Source organism: Dipodomys merriami, unplaced genomic scaffold, assembly GCF_024711535.1.
Source record: "Dipodomys merriami isolate MVZ:Mamm:240054 unplaced genomic scaffold, mDipMer1.0.p SCAF_116, whole genome shotgun sequence".
NCBI classification, from domain to species: Eukaryota; Metazoa; Chordata; class Mammalia; order Rodentia; family Heteromyidae; genus Dipodomys; species Dipodomys merriami.
In genome coordinates, this window is record NW_027202449.1 from 898091 (window position 1) to 913681 (window position 15591).

Consider the following 15591-nt stretch of genomic DNA (forward strand, 5'->3'; position numbering starts at 1 on the left):
ACCCGGGCGGCAGTGTGCCGGTGCCGTGAGTCTCCCTGTGCACCACGGGCCAGCTGCGGCTCCGGCATCCCCACCTTCAGGTCAGAGCACAGGGAGAAGCAGAAGTTTCTGTCTGCCTTGTTGCTACCGCAGCAGTTGCACGCCTGTCAGCAGGACGGCACACGGCAGCCTCAGCCGGAGCCACCGCCTGCAACACCGAGCCGCTGATTCTTAAGCTTCGTCACTGCACTTCAGACGTGAAATGCTAGTTTTAGAACTGATTGCCTGTGGTCTGACAGTTGTCATCCTAGCTACTTAGGAGGCTTGAGATCTGAGGATCATAGTTCAAAATCCGCCCAAGGGGACTGAGACCATGAGACTCTTACCTCCAGTTAACCGGCAAAAAGCTGGAAGTGGAGCTGTGGCTCAAAGCAGGAGGCCCTGAGGTCGAGCCCCAGAGCTGGTCTCATGTGCGCGGGCATGCTTGCATGCGTGTACGCGCACCCCCCTCTCCCCCGAGAATAGATTACTTGTCATGTCAGAGCCTATTTTTTGTGTGAAGGAAAAGGTCCCTGGCTCCAGCACAGGGTGTGCAGCCCCAGATGGCTGCCTGGCCGGCCGGGGGTCGGGGGGGGGGGGTGGGAGGGGAGGGGAGGGGGAGCAGGGCAGAGAGTTCTTGCTGGCTTGCTGAGGTCCCCTTGCAGGAGCGCTTGCGCTTAGACTTTGTTTCCGTGACAGCACCTGTGTCGACTGAACGCCCTTCTGGCCCCAGTGGTCACAGCCATGAGGTGCCCGCACATGATGCTCTGAGGGCCCTGGGGGTAGATGCCATTATCTCCATCTCACCGGGAGGAGGCCGAGGCCGAGCGGGTGACATCTTCAGACCTGTATCCCTCAGCCAGCAAGGAGCTGGTCCTGTCTGAGTTGTCCTAGTGGTAGCCCTGCGGGTCCTGTGCCCCTTGATTCATCCACTCCGCCTCTGGTTGAAGGACAAGTAGCCACACTGCATTCTGTTCCCCACTGAACCGACTGCATGGCCTTGAAGAAAACATGAGGAGCTAGCACTTGGGCTTTCTTATCTTTGCTATGGAGACAGTAAGATCTGTGTGTGGGACGGGGACTGCAGGGGTCACAGTCAGGGTGCACGCCCAGAGGCTGCTGTCCTGCTGCTGTGTGTCCTTCATGGCCTCTTCAGTCTTCGTCTGGCTGTTTAAACTCATGCCTTAGAGTCCCTTCAGCTTCGACCGCCAGGCGTCCTCGCCCCTTCTGCTTGGCTAGTCCCTGCCTTAATGCTGTTCCGAGTTTTATCGTCGCAGACAGTGCTGTTCTGAGCAGCTTGGTGTGTGTATCATTTGTGAGGTGTGGGGTCTGAGGGCAGAGCCAGAACTGTAGATGCCACGAGTCACGGCATCAGCGTTGTTCTTTCCCAGGTGATTCTGCAGGGGTCCCCTCCACAGAGCCATTGCCTGCCCCCATGTCCTTTCCCATTCCTGCCCTCACTACGGATGACTCATTTCTGCTTGGTACAGCCAGGCCTGCTGCCTAAACTAGCAGCTGTCACTTTTCCAGGATTGGCATAAACCTCTTTGGGTTACGTAGCACACGCTTGCCTGCTTGGGCATTTCTGGTCTTCAGAAAGATGGGGCCGGGTCTGCTCTGCGTCCTCAGAAAGATGGGGCCGGGTCTGCCCTGGGTCCTCAGAAAGATGGGGCCGGGTCTGCCCTGGGTCCTCAGAAAGATGGGGCCGGGTCTGCCCTGGGTCCTCAGAAAGATGGGGCCGGGTCTGCCCTGCGTCCTCAGAAAGATGGGGCCGGGTCTGCCCTGGGTCCTCAGAAAGATGGGGCCGGGTCTGCTTTGCGTCCTCAGAAAGATGGGGCCGGGTCTGCCCTGCGTCCTCAGAAAGATGGGGCTGGGTCTGCCCTGGGTCCTCAGAAAGATGGGGCCGGGTCTGCCCTGGGTCCTCAGAAAGATGGGGCTGGGTCTGCTCTGCGTCCTCAGCGGGGCTGTCTTCACACCTGTCCATTGGGCCTTGGTGTGAGGAGGTGAGTGTCTGGGGCCTCCTGCAGTGGGGAACACCCTTGTCAGCTGGCCACAGTGGTCCTGAGCCTGTGCCCTGGGCAGGGCTGCTCCGTCTCTGCGCACTGCATGTTGGCGCTGCCCTGGTCTCCACGACCACCAGTAGAATTTCCTCCCTACGATGTACCCAAAATGTCTGAAGAGAGGGCCAGCTGTCCCCTGGAGGTCAGCAGGCTTCTCCTTGAGAAGCTCCAGGCCGGAGGGCAGTGGGAAGTAAGAGCGTGTGCCTGGGAGGACAGGGTGAGGGGCTGTGGGCTGAGCTGCGGGGCTTGGGCCTGATGCCTGCTGCCGCCAGGGGTGGGCACTGTTGGGGGCCAGGAGCGGGCGGCGAGGCCTGGACAGTCCTAGTGGGGCGAGCTAAGGGGGGGCCAGGAGAAGGGCAGATGCTGGCCGCTGCCCACCGAAGTTATTGCGGCTGCCAGACTCCAAGCAGCAAGGCTAGGGCGGCCCTGGGCGAGCCCACAGGACCGCAGGACGGGGCCCAGCCGTGCTCCCGCTTTGTTCCCACCCAGGGGCTCGAGGCCATGGGGGTGGGGATCACACCAGGCCCCTCTCGCCATTAGGAGAGCAGACAGCCCCTCCACAATATGGCAGTCTCAGTGAGTGCCACCGGCAGTCACAGGTGTGCGACAGGTTCACATTTCACACGCAGCACTACTGTGAAGTGGCCTTACACTTGACTTCTGAGTGTGTTGGAAAAGCCAGCAAACTAATGGTCCCCAGCTGGAAATCAAACGTGGGTGGCCGGGGGGAGGGGGGGAGAAGGAGGGGGGGCGGGGGCAGGCAGTCCTGGGGCCGGAACTCAGGAACTCAGGGCTGGGCGCTGTCCCTGAGCTTCTTTGCTGTAAGGTTAGCACTCTGCCACTTGGACCACAGCTTTACTTTGGCTTTTTTGGTAGCTTAGTGAAGATGAGAGTCTCATGGACTTCGTTGGCTTCAAACCACTATCCTCTGATCTCAGCCTCCTGAGTAAGCTATGGTTACAGGTGTGAGCCACTAGCACCTGGCTGGAATCAGTTTTTATTTTTTTTATTTTTTATTTTTTATTTTTTTTTTTTTTTTGAAATAGGGAAATCTTTATTAGACATCTTTTCTAAGACATTATTTTTTTCAAACACCCTTCGAACTCGATTGTATTTGCACAGCAACAATCACTTCATGGGTTCCAGGTCTCTCTTCTCCCCCACTCAATTTCTTAACGTTATCTACAGCAATTCTGAACACGTGTTTTTTTCAATGTATAGCACCTTAAAGTTTAATCCAATGCATTCATTAAAATTGTTTCTCTTGTGAGAAAACTGTTCCAGTTATTTGCCAGACCATACACTGAGCTGGTACACATTTTTAAGTGGTTAGCAGACTTTCACTCATATACAGCAGAATAAGAACTCCCAGCATCCCTGATGACTTTCCATTCAGTACACAACGATGATGTTCTTTTATTTTTTGTAGAACTGAGGATTGAACCTGGCCTAGATACTGGGCAGGTGCGCGCTCTACCGCTTGAGCCTCAGTCCTAGTCTACAATGATAAGATCTAAAATGGATTTGGGGTCTGCCTAACTTACCACAACCACACGTTTCTAAGAAATTTCTGGAAAATCGCATCTTTATGTATAATGCACCATCACTTTGTAATCACCTTCTGATTGTTCCTATCATTTTTGCAGTTTTTGATGTTAAAAATAACATTTTGATAAACACTATAAATTTTATGCATATATCTATGACATACCTTACTGGGTAAAACAATGCACATGGTTTTAAGGCTTTTAATATACTTTTACACCAAATAATCTCTAAAACAGAATGAGTGCTATCAGCAGTATATTATTACACCACAAAGTAGACATTTTTTGGTAATAATGAAACAAATTCAACCACAATTAAGATTCTCATTCATCTCCACATCGCTACCCCAAAGAAGCAAAGAGGTATTAGTCTTAAGGAAACTACATTCAGAGCTTTAAAAAATTCACTCAGCTTTCAATCAAATAACCACAGAAATGCTTCCCACAAACCCTCAAAAAGTCTTGAGTGTGGAGTGTTATCTCAGTGGCAGAGCGCTTGCATGACCTGTACAAGACCCTGGATCCAATCCCCAGCACCGAGGGGGGAGGGAGTCTACAGTGTTTTTCCAAAATAAGTTAAAAAGCAAGTCAGTACCAAGTGACTAAAATTTTTTATTTGACTAAATTCTGAATCATGCATAAGCATGACAGTCTCTCTTATTTATTAGACTTTGGCAATAAAAAAAAAAACCCAAGCAGCCTGTACAGAGCAGTGAAAACACCAAGGAGAGAGCAGTGTGCACTTGACTGTAGGATAAATAGCCGCTCTCTCCCTTGGGCCATGTCAACTCAGTTCAGATCATTAAATACAAATTCGTCTTCAAAGTCACTTCTTTACTTCTCCAAGGTCCTCGATACTGTCATCATCCACCTCTGGCCACTTTTCCTGAATGACGTCAATGATGTCGTCTGTAAAGTCCCCCTGAATGATGATTTCATCTTCCCCTGTTACTGAGGCACCGCAGGAGAATTTCTGAGCAAAAAATCTTTGTGCTTCTTTAAGATCAATTTCAAAAGTTGCAAGGCCACACACTCTGGTCACATATTTCTTCTTTGCTCTGGGAATTTTTGCTATAGTAACTTTCTGTGGTACGGTCTTCTTTTTCTGTTTGATTTGACCCCTTCCACCTCTCTTTTGTTTTTTCTTTTCCTCTTCTTCTCCTATTGTTCCTTGACCTTCAGTAATTCCAGTTTCTTGTTTGGGTGAATTTTCTACAGTAAGTTTTGCAAACTCATTTGGAAAATTCTTCTCTAACCACTGTCTACATTTAGCAACGTCAGGCATATATTCACAGTACTCTGTTGGTAATGAACAGACTCCACAGTAGAGGACTCGAAGTGGGTAATCCGCGTCTAACTTGGCGCTGATCCTCGGGTCCCCTCTGCAGTCAGCACCACTGGGTTCAGAAATGTCAGCAGCCATTTCACAGACCCGGGCGGTCGCACGGCCCCCGCCGCCTCCGCTCCCGCCCGCCGAAGCGACACATGCAACTCCTCTTTCCTGGCCAGGGCCGCCGGAGAGCCCTGGAATCAGTTTTTAAAAGCTTAACTTCTAGGCCTGGGTACTGGCTGGAGCACCTGCCTAGCAGTGGCGTGAAGCCTTGAGCTCAGACCCCAGTGCTACCAAGTAAATAATAAATTCTTGGAAGTTCGGCCTGTGAGTCCTAAGATGTATCTTAAACACACACCGTTTTTCTCTCTTTAATGCTTGTTTTAAACTGTGCCTGTACCGGCACAGCCTGTAGCTTTTCTGCCCAAGGCTAGCACTCTTACCACCCAGACCACAATCCCACTAGGCCTTTTGGTGGTTAATTGGAGATAGAGTCTCAGGGACTGCCTTGCCCTGTCTGGATTTGAAATTTATAATTTAGTATTTTGGTTGCCGGGTAATAAACGCAAGGCCCTGTGCATTCTAGGCACGCACTCTACCACTGAGCTACACCCAGCTCACACGCGTTTACTTTATCTAGAGATGGCGTCTCACCGTTTGCTCAGGTGGGCCTGGAACCTTGCATCTCAGCCTCCTGGGCTGCTGGGGCTGTTGGTCCCAGGCACCACTCCCCGCTGCTGTTCAGGTTTCTAGAGATCCACACGGCTGTGCGTGTTCATATCATTTGCCGTGGGAGAAGCAGATTGGAAAGAACACTTACTGTCTGAGAATATAAATCATGTCTCTGGTGCTTAATTTTAAAATTAAAAAATAAAAAAGGTGGATACTAGTGGGTCACGCCTGTAATCCTAGCTCTTTGGAGGCTGAGATCGGAGCACAGGGACAGCGCACAAGACTCCAGTGAACCCCTGAAAAGCTGGAAGTTAAACATACACTTTAGAGAAGCCTGCATGTTAGGTTCATCAGGTTTCCTGAATGAGGAAAACCTTTTTAAACAGTGTCAACGTCTGGGACAGCAAGTGCTGTCACTGTGCCTCATCCTGTGGGCGCCGGGCCTGGGGGGCGCCGGGCCTGGGGGGGGCTTTGGGTAGGCGCCGGGCCTCGGGTGGGCCTTGGGTGGGTGCCGGGCCTTGGGTGGGCCTTGGTTGGGTGCCGGGCCTTGGGTGGGTGCCGGGCCTTGGGTGGGTGCCGGGCCTTGGGTGGGCCTTGGGTGGGCCTTGGGTGGGCCTCGGGTGGGCCTTGGGTGGGCCTTGGGTGGGCCTCGGGTGGGCCTTGGGTGGGTGCCGGGCCTCACTGGGCCTTGGGTGGGTGCCGGGCCTTGGGTGGGTGCCGGGCCTTGGGTGGGCCTTGGGTGGGCCTTGGGTGGGCCTCGGGTGGGCCTTGGGTGGGTGCCGGGCCTCACTGGGCCTTGGGTGGGTGCCGGGCCTTGGGTGGGTGCCGGGCCTTGGGTGGGCCTTGGGTGGGCCTTGGGTGGGTGCCGGGCCTTGGGTGGGCCTCGGGTGGGTGCTGGGCCTTGCTGGGCCTCACTGGGCCTTGGGTTGGCCTCGGGTGGGTGCTGGGCCTTACTGGGCCTTGCTGGGCCTTGCTGGGCCTTGCTGGGCCTTGGGTTGGCCTCGGGTGGGTGCTGGGCCTTGCTGGGCCTCGCTGGGCCTTGGGTGGGTGCCGGGCCTTGGGTGGGTGCTGGGCCTTGCTGGGCCTCGCTGGGCCTTGGGTGGGCCTCGCTGGGCTTCAGGTGGGCCTTCGGTGGGCCTCGCCGGGCCCAGGGGTGGGCACCGGGCCTTGCTGGGCCTCAGGTGGGCCTCGGGTGGGTGCCAAGCCTCACTGGGCCTCTGGTGGGTGCCAGGCCTTTGGGTGGGCCTCGCTGGGCCTCCGGCCTCAGGTGAACGCCCGGCTCCAGCTTGCATGCCGCCTGAGCTGCTCTGAGCGCATCACCTCCCCTGCAGGGCTGTGGTCCCTCGGTCTGAATGTCCACACAGAGGTGAACTCCCCTGCTCCCCTCATGTCTCTCCTACCAGAGCCGTGCGCCCCCGGCTGTTCCAACAAGGCCAGTATCATGGCGGCCCAGGGTGCTAGGTGGCGGTGTGTTGGCCTTGGCCCAGCCCAGGCCTGGATGAGCACTGGTTTGGGACTTGACTCCGTACCAGAGCAGCTGTGACCTCCAGGAGTTGGGCAGCAGGAGAGCACCCCAGTTGTGCATCAGGCAGGGACCGAAGGGAACTTTGGTGGGGGCAGGAGGCGGGGCCCTGGGGCTCAGGCCTCCCTCCCCAGACTCCACGTTCCCAAGCAGTGCTGCTCTGGCAGGCCAGCACTGTGTCAGCCTGGATTAATTTGCAGGAAGTTTACTTGTACTCATCGGATGTGCCATGTAAGTTGGATTGCTCTTTATTGTACACATCCCTTCAAGCCAGCATGTGGCAGGCATTGTTCTAAGAGCAGGAGAGTCTGCTGTGAATAGGAAACAACAACCTCCACCCCCCCCCCCCAAAATGCGCTGTTGAGCATGGAGAAGTCTCGCTGAGATGGTGGCAGTTGTGTTGAGAGGAGGACACCGTCTGAGCTGGCCATGCAGGTGAAGGGCAGCTAGTGGCAAGCAGAGAATCTGATGTTCACCTGGGAAGAAGGCAAGGAGCCGCAGGAGAGAGTGAAGGAGCCGGGGAAGCCCAGGAGGTGGGCCGCCTCCGCTGGCCTGTTCTCTGGTGCGCAGCTGCGGAAGGCGACTTTTGGTCCTGATGGGCCTGGCTCCTCTCAGTCAGTGAGTGTCGGGAGCGAGCTCTGCGGTGAGCGTGAGTCAGAGCATCTGAGTCACGTGGACCAATTTCCCTGACCAAAAATAACCCAAAACAGCATTTCTGGGAAGCTCCCGGGAGGCAGCTTCGAATGTAAACAAGGAGCAGAGTGGAGATAAAGGCTGCCTGGAAAAAGTGAACATTTGAGAGACCAAGAGAATTGCTTTGGGAGACAGTACTGAAGAAAGCAAGTGCATCGTTTTAGAGTTAGAATTCTAGAGCCTTTTCTTTCTGCCTGTGTGTTGGATGCTGCGTGTGTGTTTCAGTTGGGGAACTTGCCTTTTCCCTGGGCACAGAGCTGTGGCTTAGGACTGCAGCCTGCAGCCCTTCCTGTCCATGTGTAGGAAGTTCTTCCTGTAGTCTTTCAGGCCTGTGATCCTCCCTGGGACCAGCAAGACCTTTCCAAGCCTGCACTTAGGTGCACCTTGTGTCCAGTCTGGCCACCAATTAAGCCACACGAAGAAAACAAGAAATACAGGGCAGGGCACAGGTGGCTCACGCCTGTAATCCTTTCTATTCAGGAGGCTGAGATCTGAGGATCACCATTTGAAGCCAGCCTGGGCATGAAAGTCCTTGAGACTCTTTTTTTTTTTTTTTTTTTTTTTGGCCGGTCATGGGGTCTGAACTCTGGGTCTGGGCGCTGTCTCTCAGCTCTTCAGCTCAAGGCTAGCGCTCTACCACTGGAGCCACAGCGCCACTTCGGGCTTTTTCTGTTTATGTGGTGCTGAGGAATCGAACCCAGGGCCTCATGCATGCAAGGCATGCACTCTACCGCTGGCTGAGCTACCTTCCCAGCCCCTTTGAGACTCTTCAATAAACTACTCAGAAAAATCTGGAAGTGGTGCTGTGGCTCAAGTGATAGAGAGCGCTTGCCTTGAGCACAAAGAGGATCAGGGACAGTACCCAGGCCCCGGGACTGGGTGGCGGGGGCGGGGGGAGGAAAGAGGGGGAAAGCGAATGAGAGCAAGATGAGTTACTGCCCACTTGCAGAACTCCTGACTGGGTATGTGGACACTGGTGAATATCCCCTCCTTGGAGCCTTGGGGCTCCTCTGTGGAGAGGGGCTTGGGGCCAGGGGCCAGTCCAAGTGTGGGTCTGTGGTCAGAGTGCACCTTTGCCTGGCTTTGCCCCTGAGGTCTGGGATTGGGAGCTGGTTTTCCTTTGTGCTGGGGGCGGGGTATGCCAGGAACTTCTCCACTAGCTGTCATGCTGGTCTCTTGGTCAAGACAGCCTGTGGCCTGCCATTTTGATTCTACCTCAGAGTAGGTCAGGGTGTCTAGAGGATTGTGAGCTGGGACCCAGGACCCCTGTTGCTGGCTTGGTGTGATTGAAAGGCTTCTACTACCTTACTGCTTTAGATCTTTACGTAGTTGTACGAAGGGGTTTGACATGTCAGTTCATGGGTACAGTGTATCTTGGTCAGTGTACCCCTTCTTTCATTTTCTATCTCTGCCCCACACGATTGTTTTCACACACTCTTCCTCTCCTGCTTTCCCTCTCCTTGAACACCCCTCCCCCATGTTTTACCTTCCTGGTATTTGTTTTGTTAAACTGTCAGTTGATCAACTTTTTTTTTTTTAATTTTTTTTGGGGGGGTCCAGTCGTGGGGCCTGAACTCTGGGCCTGGGCGCAGTCCCTCAGCTCTTCAGCTCAAGGCTAGCGCTCTACCACTTGAGCCACAGTGCCACTTCCGGCTTTTTTCTTTTTGCTTATGTGGTGCTGAGGAATCGAACCCAGGGCCTCATGCATGCAAGGCAAGCGCTCTACCACTGAGCCACCTTCCCAGCCCCAGTTGATCAACTTATAGCTGATAAGGGGGAAGTTAATCCCTTCCTCATGTACCGTATTTTAGTCAAATTATGTACATATGCATATAACTCTCAGGTTTTCACGTATGTTTGTAATTTAGATCTAATTTCCAAAAATGAGAAAAACACACGTGCCTTTTGTCTTTGAACCTGACTTATTTCACTTAACGTAGTTTTTTTCTAGGTTAATCCATTTCCCTGAAAATGACATTATTTTTTCTGATGGATGAGTAAAATTCCATTGGGCGTATATAACATTTTCTTTTTCTGTTTTGCTTTCTGTTGTTCTGCACCTGGGGCTTGAACTCAGGGCTTGGGCACTGTACCAGATCCTTTTTGCTCAAGGCTAGCGCTCTACCACTTGAGCATGGCTCCATTTCCAGATTGTTGGTGCTTAATTGGAGATGAGAGTTTCAGAGTTTCCTGTCCAAGCTGGCTTCAAACTTGAGGTCTTAGGTCTCAGCCTCCTGCGTAGCCACTGGCACCTGCCTCATATCCCATTTTCTCCATTCATCATTGTAGGGCATCTGGGCTGTTTCCATAACTTGCCTATGGTGAATAGCATAGGAATGAACATAGCATACAAGTATCTTTACTGTATCCTGACTATAATCTTTTGGATAAATGCCCAAGAGTGGTATTTCTGGATCATATGTGGTTCTTTGCTTAGTTTCTGTTTGTTTGTTTGTTTTTGTTTTTGTCTGTCATGGGGCTTGAACTCTGAGCCTGGGCACTATCCTTCAGCTCTTCAGCTCAAGGTTAGCACTCTACACTTGAGCCATAGCACCACTTCTAGTTTTCTGGCGGTTTATTGGAGGTAAGAGTCTCATGGACTTTCTTTGAGCCTTGACCCTCAGATCTCAGCCTCCTGAGTAGCTAGGATGACAGGCGTGAGCCACCAGCGCTGCCCAGCCTATGTTTAGTTTTTTGAAGAACCTCCAAAGTGCCTTTTAAAGTGGTTGCACTAGTTCATCTTCTCAGCAGCTGTTATAATAGGGTTCCTTTACTCCCTATTCCCATTCTTGCTGTAGCTTCATGAGGATTAAAAAAACCCAAAACTCCAAACTGGGCACCAGTGGCTCACACCTGTCATCCCAGCTACTTAGGAGGCTAAGATCTGAGGATCACGGTTCGAAGCCAGCCTGGCTGGAGTGGTACATTGCTAGCCTTGAACAAAAGAAGCTCAGGGACAGTGTTCAGGCCCTGAGTTCAAGTGCCAGAACTGGCCCAAAACCCCCACAAAACCCTAGCAGTTGGATGGTGAAAGGAACTGTTAAATCCAAGGTGTAGATGGCTCCGTTTAGTTCAGTTAGAAAATTGGCGATTAACCGTTGACTTTTGGGAGGTGCTAAGCCATGCTCCACCCTTTTTGCTTTATTTTTCAAATAGGATCTCATTTTTTTGCCCTTGGATGTAACAGTTCCTTTTACCACTCAAGTGCTGTTCACATCTGAACTGGGAACTCGTCGTGCAGTGTTTCTAGTCTTCAATAGCCAAACATCCCTGTGGAGCTGCGAGACCTCGGGCCTTTCTCTAGTGTGGTTGGCTAACAGCAAAACTGAAGTGGAGAACATTGCTAGTTTTTATTCTGAATGCAATCTATTTAGGCTATGAAATTTCCAAAGACTGACAAGAGGGAGAGTGGAACTTCCCACAACCTTCCCCCTACCTGCCCAGAAAAGTCTCTCCCTTTCTACAGAGCTGTGGTTAGGATCTGGTTGAAAGTGGGCTAGGCTTGTATGAATTCAGAACATTGCGCTCATTCTGCTTTCTCTCAGCTAGTGCTCTACTACTTGCGTCATGCCTCCAGACTAATTGGAGCTGGAATCCTGTGGACTTTTCTGCCTGGGCTGCTTCCAGCCTTGGGCCGCCAGATCTCAGCCTCCTGAGTGGCAAGGGTTACAACATGAGCTGCCAGCACTTGGCTCTCACTCAGTTCATTCACAGACATTTTCCGTAAACTCCAGGGAAGGGAAAGGGGGCGGGGATGGCACCTATGGCTACCATGTATTTTCATACAGTTCGTGCATAGTGTAGTTACTTGGGAGCGGTAACTGATTCTCTGTGTGTGCCCTGCAGTTGACTTGGTTGGGTCTTTGTGGAGGGAGTTAGGAGATGTTCCATGTTTGAGGTACTGAGTGAGTGTTCTACCTCACTAAGTTTCTTTCTCTGTGTAAGGGCTTGAGATGAATTCCTAGAAGTGTGTACTGATGACTCTAGAACATGCTGTTCACACGCTACCAGGTCTGCCTGGCTGTGTCTTCCTCTGCGCTCTTGTAGACCATTTTATGGCGTATTTAGATGTACCGACATTGCATCCTATGGTGTAATTTGCCTTGTAGGGAAGCATTATTGTGAAGAAATATACAAAGATTTTGCCCCCTGGAGGTTTGTAACTCGTGGCCAGGTGGCTAGCAGCACCCTGTGGTCACTGACCCCACGGATGCTCCACGGCAAGTTAGAGTTCCCTGGGCTGTCTGTGGATTTGGAGGGACCGTAGAAGTCAAGTGGTGATGGTACCAGTAAGCGGAGGGGAATAAAATGATTGTTTTGTCCCTTCAGATTGCTCCCAGAGCTGAGACCCCAGTCCACAGTAACAGTCTGCAGAACGCCCTGCACACATCAGCACATTCCACGGAGGATTCGCTGCCCAAGAGGCCTCTGGGAAAGCACAGCAAAGGTGGGCCACACCGGGCTTCCAAGGATGTCAGAGGGCGGGGGGAGGCGCGTGCCGCACAGCTCGGCAGGCCGGGTCTCGCCGCACATGCTCAGATGCCAGCAGTGCTGAGCCAGTGGGGGTGCTGCGTCTGATTCCACGGGCTTGTCTGGCAGTAGGAATCTCAGATATTGGTGTTTGTTAAGCTATTAAGCTGGAAGGAAGCCAAACAGACCCTGCATCTAGAGCAGCCTGTGTGTGAGTCTGCGCATCCCCAGAGCGGGTGCAGAGTGTGTCCTGTGCTGCCACAGAGAGGGGGCCACGGCCTCCTGCGGGCTGAGGAAGCGTGTTTCCACTCAGTGCGGTGGAGTGTGGGATCCTCGGTGGGGACCCGTGCTCACAGCGGTGGCTGTCCACCTGCCCCTGGTCCACAGAGCGGCCATTCCTCTTCCTCCCCACACCCAGTCACACACACCATAACCTCTTCTGCTGTGGGCTTCTGCTGCTCACCTCCCGGGTACAGCCTGCCGTCTGTGGTCTGCCGTGGCTTAGAAGCTGCTCACCTCCATGGCTCCCATTTAGGCTCCTTCTCAGTCCCTCTCAGCCGGGGAGAACCCCAGCTCTCAAACACCGCCTCGCCAGCACCGCACAACCAGGCCCCGCCTGGTCCCTGCCCCGGCCCGGGCCCTCATGCGCCTCTGAAGCACTGCACATGGTTTGCCTGTTTGTAGCCTCTGCGCCTTTGCAGAGCATGTTCCAGTTGGGGCCCGTCTGCAGAGTCCACATGCCCACTCCTGATGGGTCTGTCCACCCACATGGCCTAGAGCTCCCATTGCTGTCCGTTGCCACCCTGCAGTGTGGCTCCAAAGCCTGTGATGACCAGCATTTGACGCCTGGGCAGTCCAGTCAGCTTCTCTGCCACAGCTGTTGCCTCCCTCCGGGTCTGGACCCATGGTGCCACCCCCTCCTCGGGCAGGGGCGGGGGTGGGGGGTGGGTGGGATACGGTGGCCCTAGGGCGCCCCCGCCTCCGGGATTTTGGCACCATTTGGCTGTCCTATGAAGTAGAGCCAGTGTTCTTGTGTTCCGATGAAAGTGTGAGGCTTGGGACAGTGTGAGCGGGCAGCTGTGCCCAGGGTCATGAGAAGGCAGCCTCTGGCCTTGAACTGAGGTCGTCTGAACAAACAGCCTGTGGGTTAGCTGGGACCTGTAGAAGTCCTGTGTGTGTTGGAGTGTGGTACTCTGGTCTCGTCTTGCTTTCTGGGCTGACCGTGGTGTCCTGCTGAGCCGTGACTACACACATGTCCCTCTGCCCCGCACCAGGCCCTTTGCTTCAAAGCCAACACAGCCTATTCCTGTAATCTCTGCAGTTCTTCCTGTGGCCGGCGCTGTGCCCGGGCCACCCAGGTGCTGCCCCAGTACACAGTGAGCCGTGTGCTGGCCCTCAGGCCCGGTGCCACGCCCACCACACACCACGCACGTCCTGTGCTTGCCACGACAGGGGATGGGTCTTCTATCTGCTTTGCTTCTCTCTGTTATGCATGCCTCCCATTTGTGAAAACAGTTCAGTCAGACGGATGAGGACTTCTGTAGCAGTGTGCTGTGTCCTGACAAGACACAGAAAGGTGACCAGAGCAGTCATGATGCTGGAGTGTCTGACCAGACTCACCATCAGCCACAGGCGGCCAGGCGGCCCACGTTGCTTGTCCACCAAGAAGCCAAACAAAAGCGGGAAAGCCAGCGGTACATTAGAAATTGTGTTATATAAGTGAGACTTTGAAGAATATATGTTTAGGCTGAGCGTGGTGCAGTCCATATAATTGCCAGCTTCCTGCAAGGCACGGGCAGGGAGAGTTCTGTCTGAAGTGCCAGGGAGGCATCCATGCTAGTGAGACTCAGTCTCCACAAAACAACCCGAGTGGCAGTTCCCACTTAAAGTCTCAGACACACCAGGAACTGTAGGTAGGGGGGTTGTGGTTCTGAGTTTGGCCCTGGGCAGAATGCATGACTCTGGCTGAAAAGTAACTGAAGCAAACAAGGTTGGAACATAGCTCAAGGTTTAGAGTATTGTCAAGCAGAAGAACCCTGAGTTAATTCCTTAGCACCCTCAGAAAAACCAAACCCTGAATAAACAAAATGACAAATAGCAGAATGTTTTTGTGCTGAGTTTCTTGTGTGTGTGTGTGTGCGTGTCTGTGTGTCTGTGTGTGTGTCCATGCCCATGTGGAGGACGGGCCTGGAGGCTGCCCCTTCACTTTTTCTTCCGTGCTAGTGCTCTACCACTTGAACAGTATTCCCTGTAAGAGTCTCATGTAGCTTCCTGCCCAAGCTGGCTTTGAACCATGATCCTCAGGTCTCCGCCTCCTGAGTGGCAATGATGACAGGTGTGAGCCGCCAGTGTCTAGCTTCTTTTCAGTTTTTAAGTGAGAGCTGTTTTCAGGAGGTAAGGCAGGCAGTGTCCGCGCCGGTCGAGTAGCTTCTGCTCTTGGTGCTGTTAGGGACTTGGGCTGGTCGTGTCTGTTCCTGAAAACCACGCTGATTCTCTTTCATCTTTCTCCTGTCTTCAGCAGTACTTACATATTACGATTTCTCTTTTGACGTAGTTTTGGCAGCTGTTTGCTGAAGTGCTCTCTTAATATTGGGCTTATGAATTCAACCATTAAACTGAAGCAAGTAGGAGGAGACATTGCTGGACACTATCGGTCACTCAGACTTCAGGGGAGGGGACTTGCTTCTGGAGTGGCCCTCTTCTGCAGATGTCTCCTTCACAGAGCTCCATGTGACACTGCACTCCTGAGACCCCAGGAGACAGCCCCAAGGCCAAGATCGTCCCAGTGACGGGACCTGGGTGGAGTGCAGCGCTGATCTGCTCTGGCTCAGACCTTGGGCCTTGGGCCCGGTGTTGCTTGCTCCAAGCTGTGACTGGCTTGGGCTAGACAGGTGCCCTTGCACTTTCTCTACTCCAGAGCCTGTGCTGTCTTCACACAGGCTGCCTTGAAGGGGCCTTCTTATACCATATGCATGCCTGGCACTGGGGGGTCTTAGAGATTATTTCCAGGCTGCTTTTAGTGGCATCTCCTGCTGTTGGAAGAACCCAGTGCAGTGTGTCGTGTTCCTCGAGAGGGCCGGGTTGCCCAGTTCTCCTGCTGAGGGCAGTTGGCTTTCTGTAGCATTGTCTCTGAGGCTTCACCCACATGATGAGTTTTGTGAAAGCTTGCCTGCTGCCACTTTTCCTCCAGGGCGTGCTACTGTTTTTTTGTTTTGTTTTGTTTGTTTGTTCTGAGGCTTAAAATCAGGGCGTAGGCATTGTTTGAGTTTTTTTGCTCAA

The 15591-nt window shown here is 53.1% G+C and overlaps 3 protein-coding genes across 3 annotated transcripts in view; 1 reads left to right on the forward strand and 2 right to left on the reverse strand.

Annotated features, from left to right (window-relative positions):
- LOC138822812 (uncharacterized) overlaps window positions 1-15591 on the reverse strand; it is a 302929-nt gene that overhangs the window by 63740 nt on the left and 223598 nt on the right. The window lies entirely within an intron of this gene.
- Window positions 1-15591, forward strand: part of LOC138822838 (zinc finger CCHC domain-containing protein 14-like) — a 58142-nt gene that overhangs the window by 19417 nt on the left and 23134 nt on the right. The window contains exon 2 of the mRNA XM_070015785.1: window positions 12172-12289. Within this exon, the coding sequence (XP_069871886.1) occupies window positions 12172-12289 (118 nt within the window). The remainder of the gene's footprint in view (window positions 1-12171; window positions 12290-15591) is intronic.
- On the reverse strand, window positions 4220-5143 carry LOC138822848 (density-regulated protein). Its single transcript, XM_070015802.1, has one exon. The coding sequence runs from the start codon at window positions 5046-5048 to the stop codon at window positions 4452-4454; it is 597 nt and encodes a 198-aa protein (XP_069871903.1). The 5' UTR covers window positions 5049-5143; the 3' UTR covers window positions 4220-4451.

Coding starts and splice junctions, on each gene's coding strand:
- LOC138822848 (XM_070015802.1), bottom strand. CDS start 5,048: ATGGCTGCTGACATTTCTGAACCCAGTGGTGCTGACTGCAGAGGGGAC.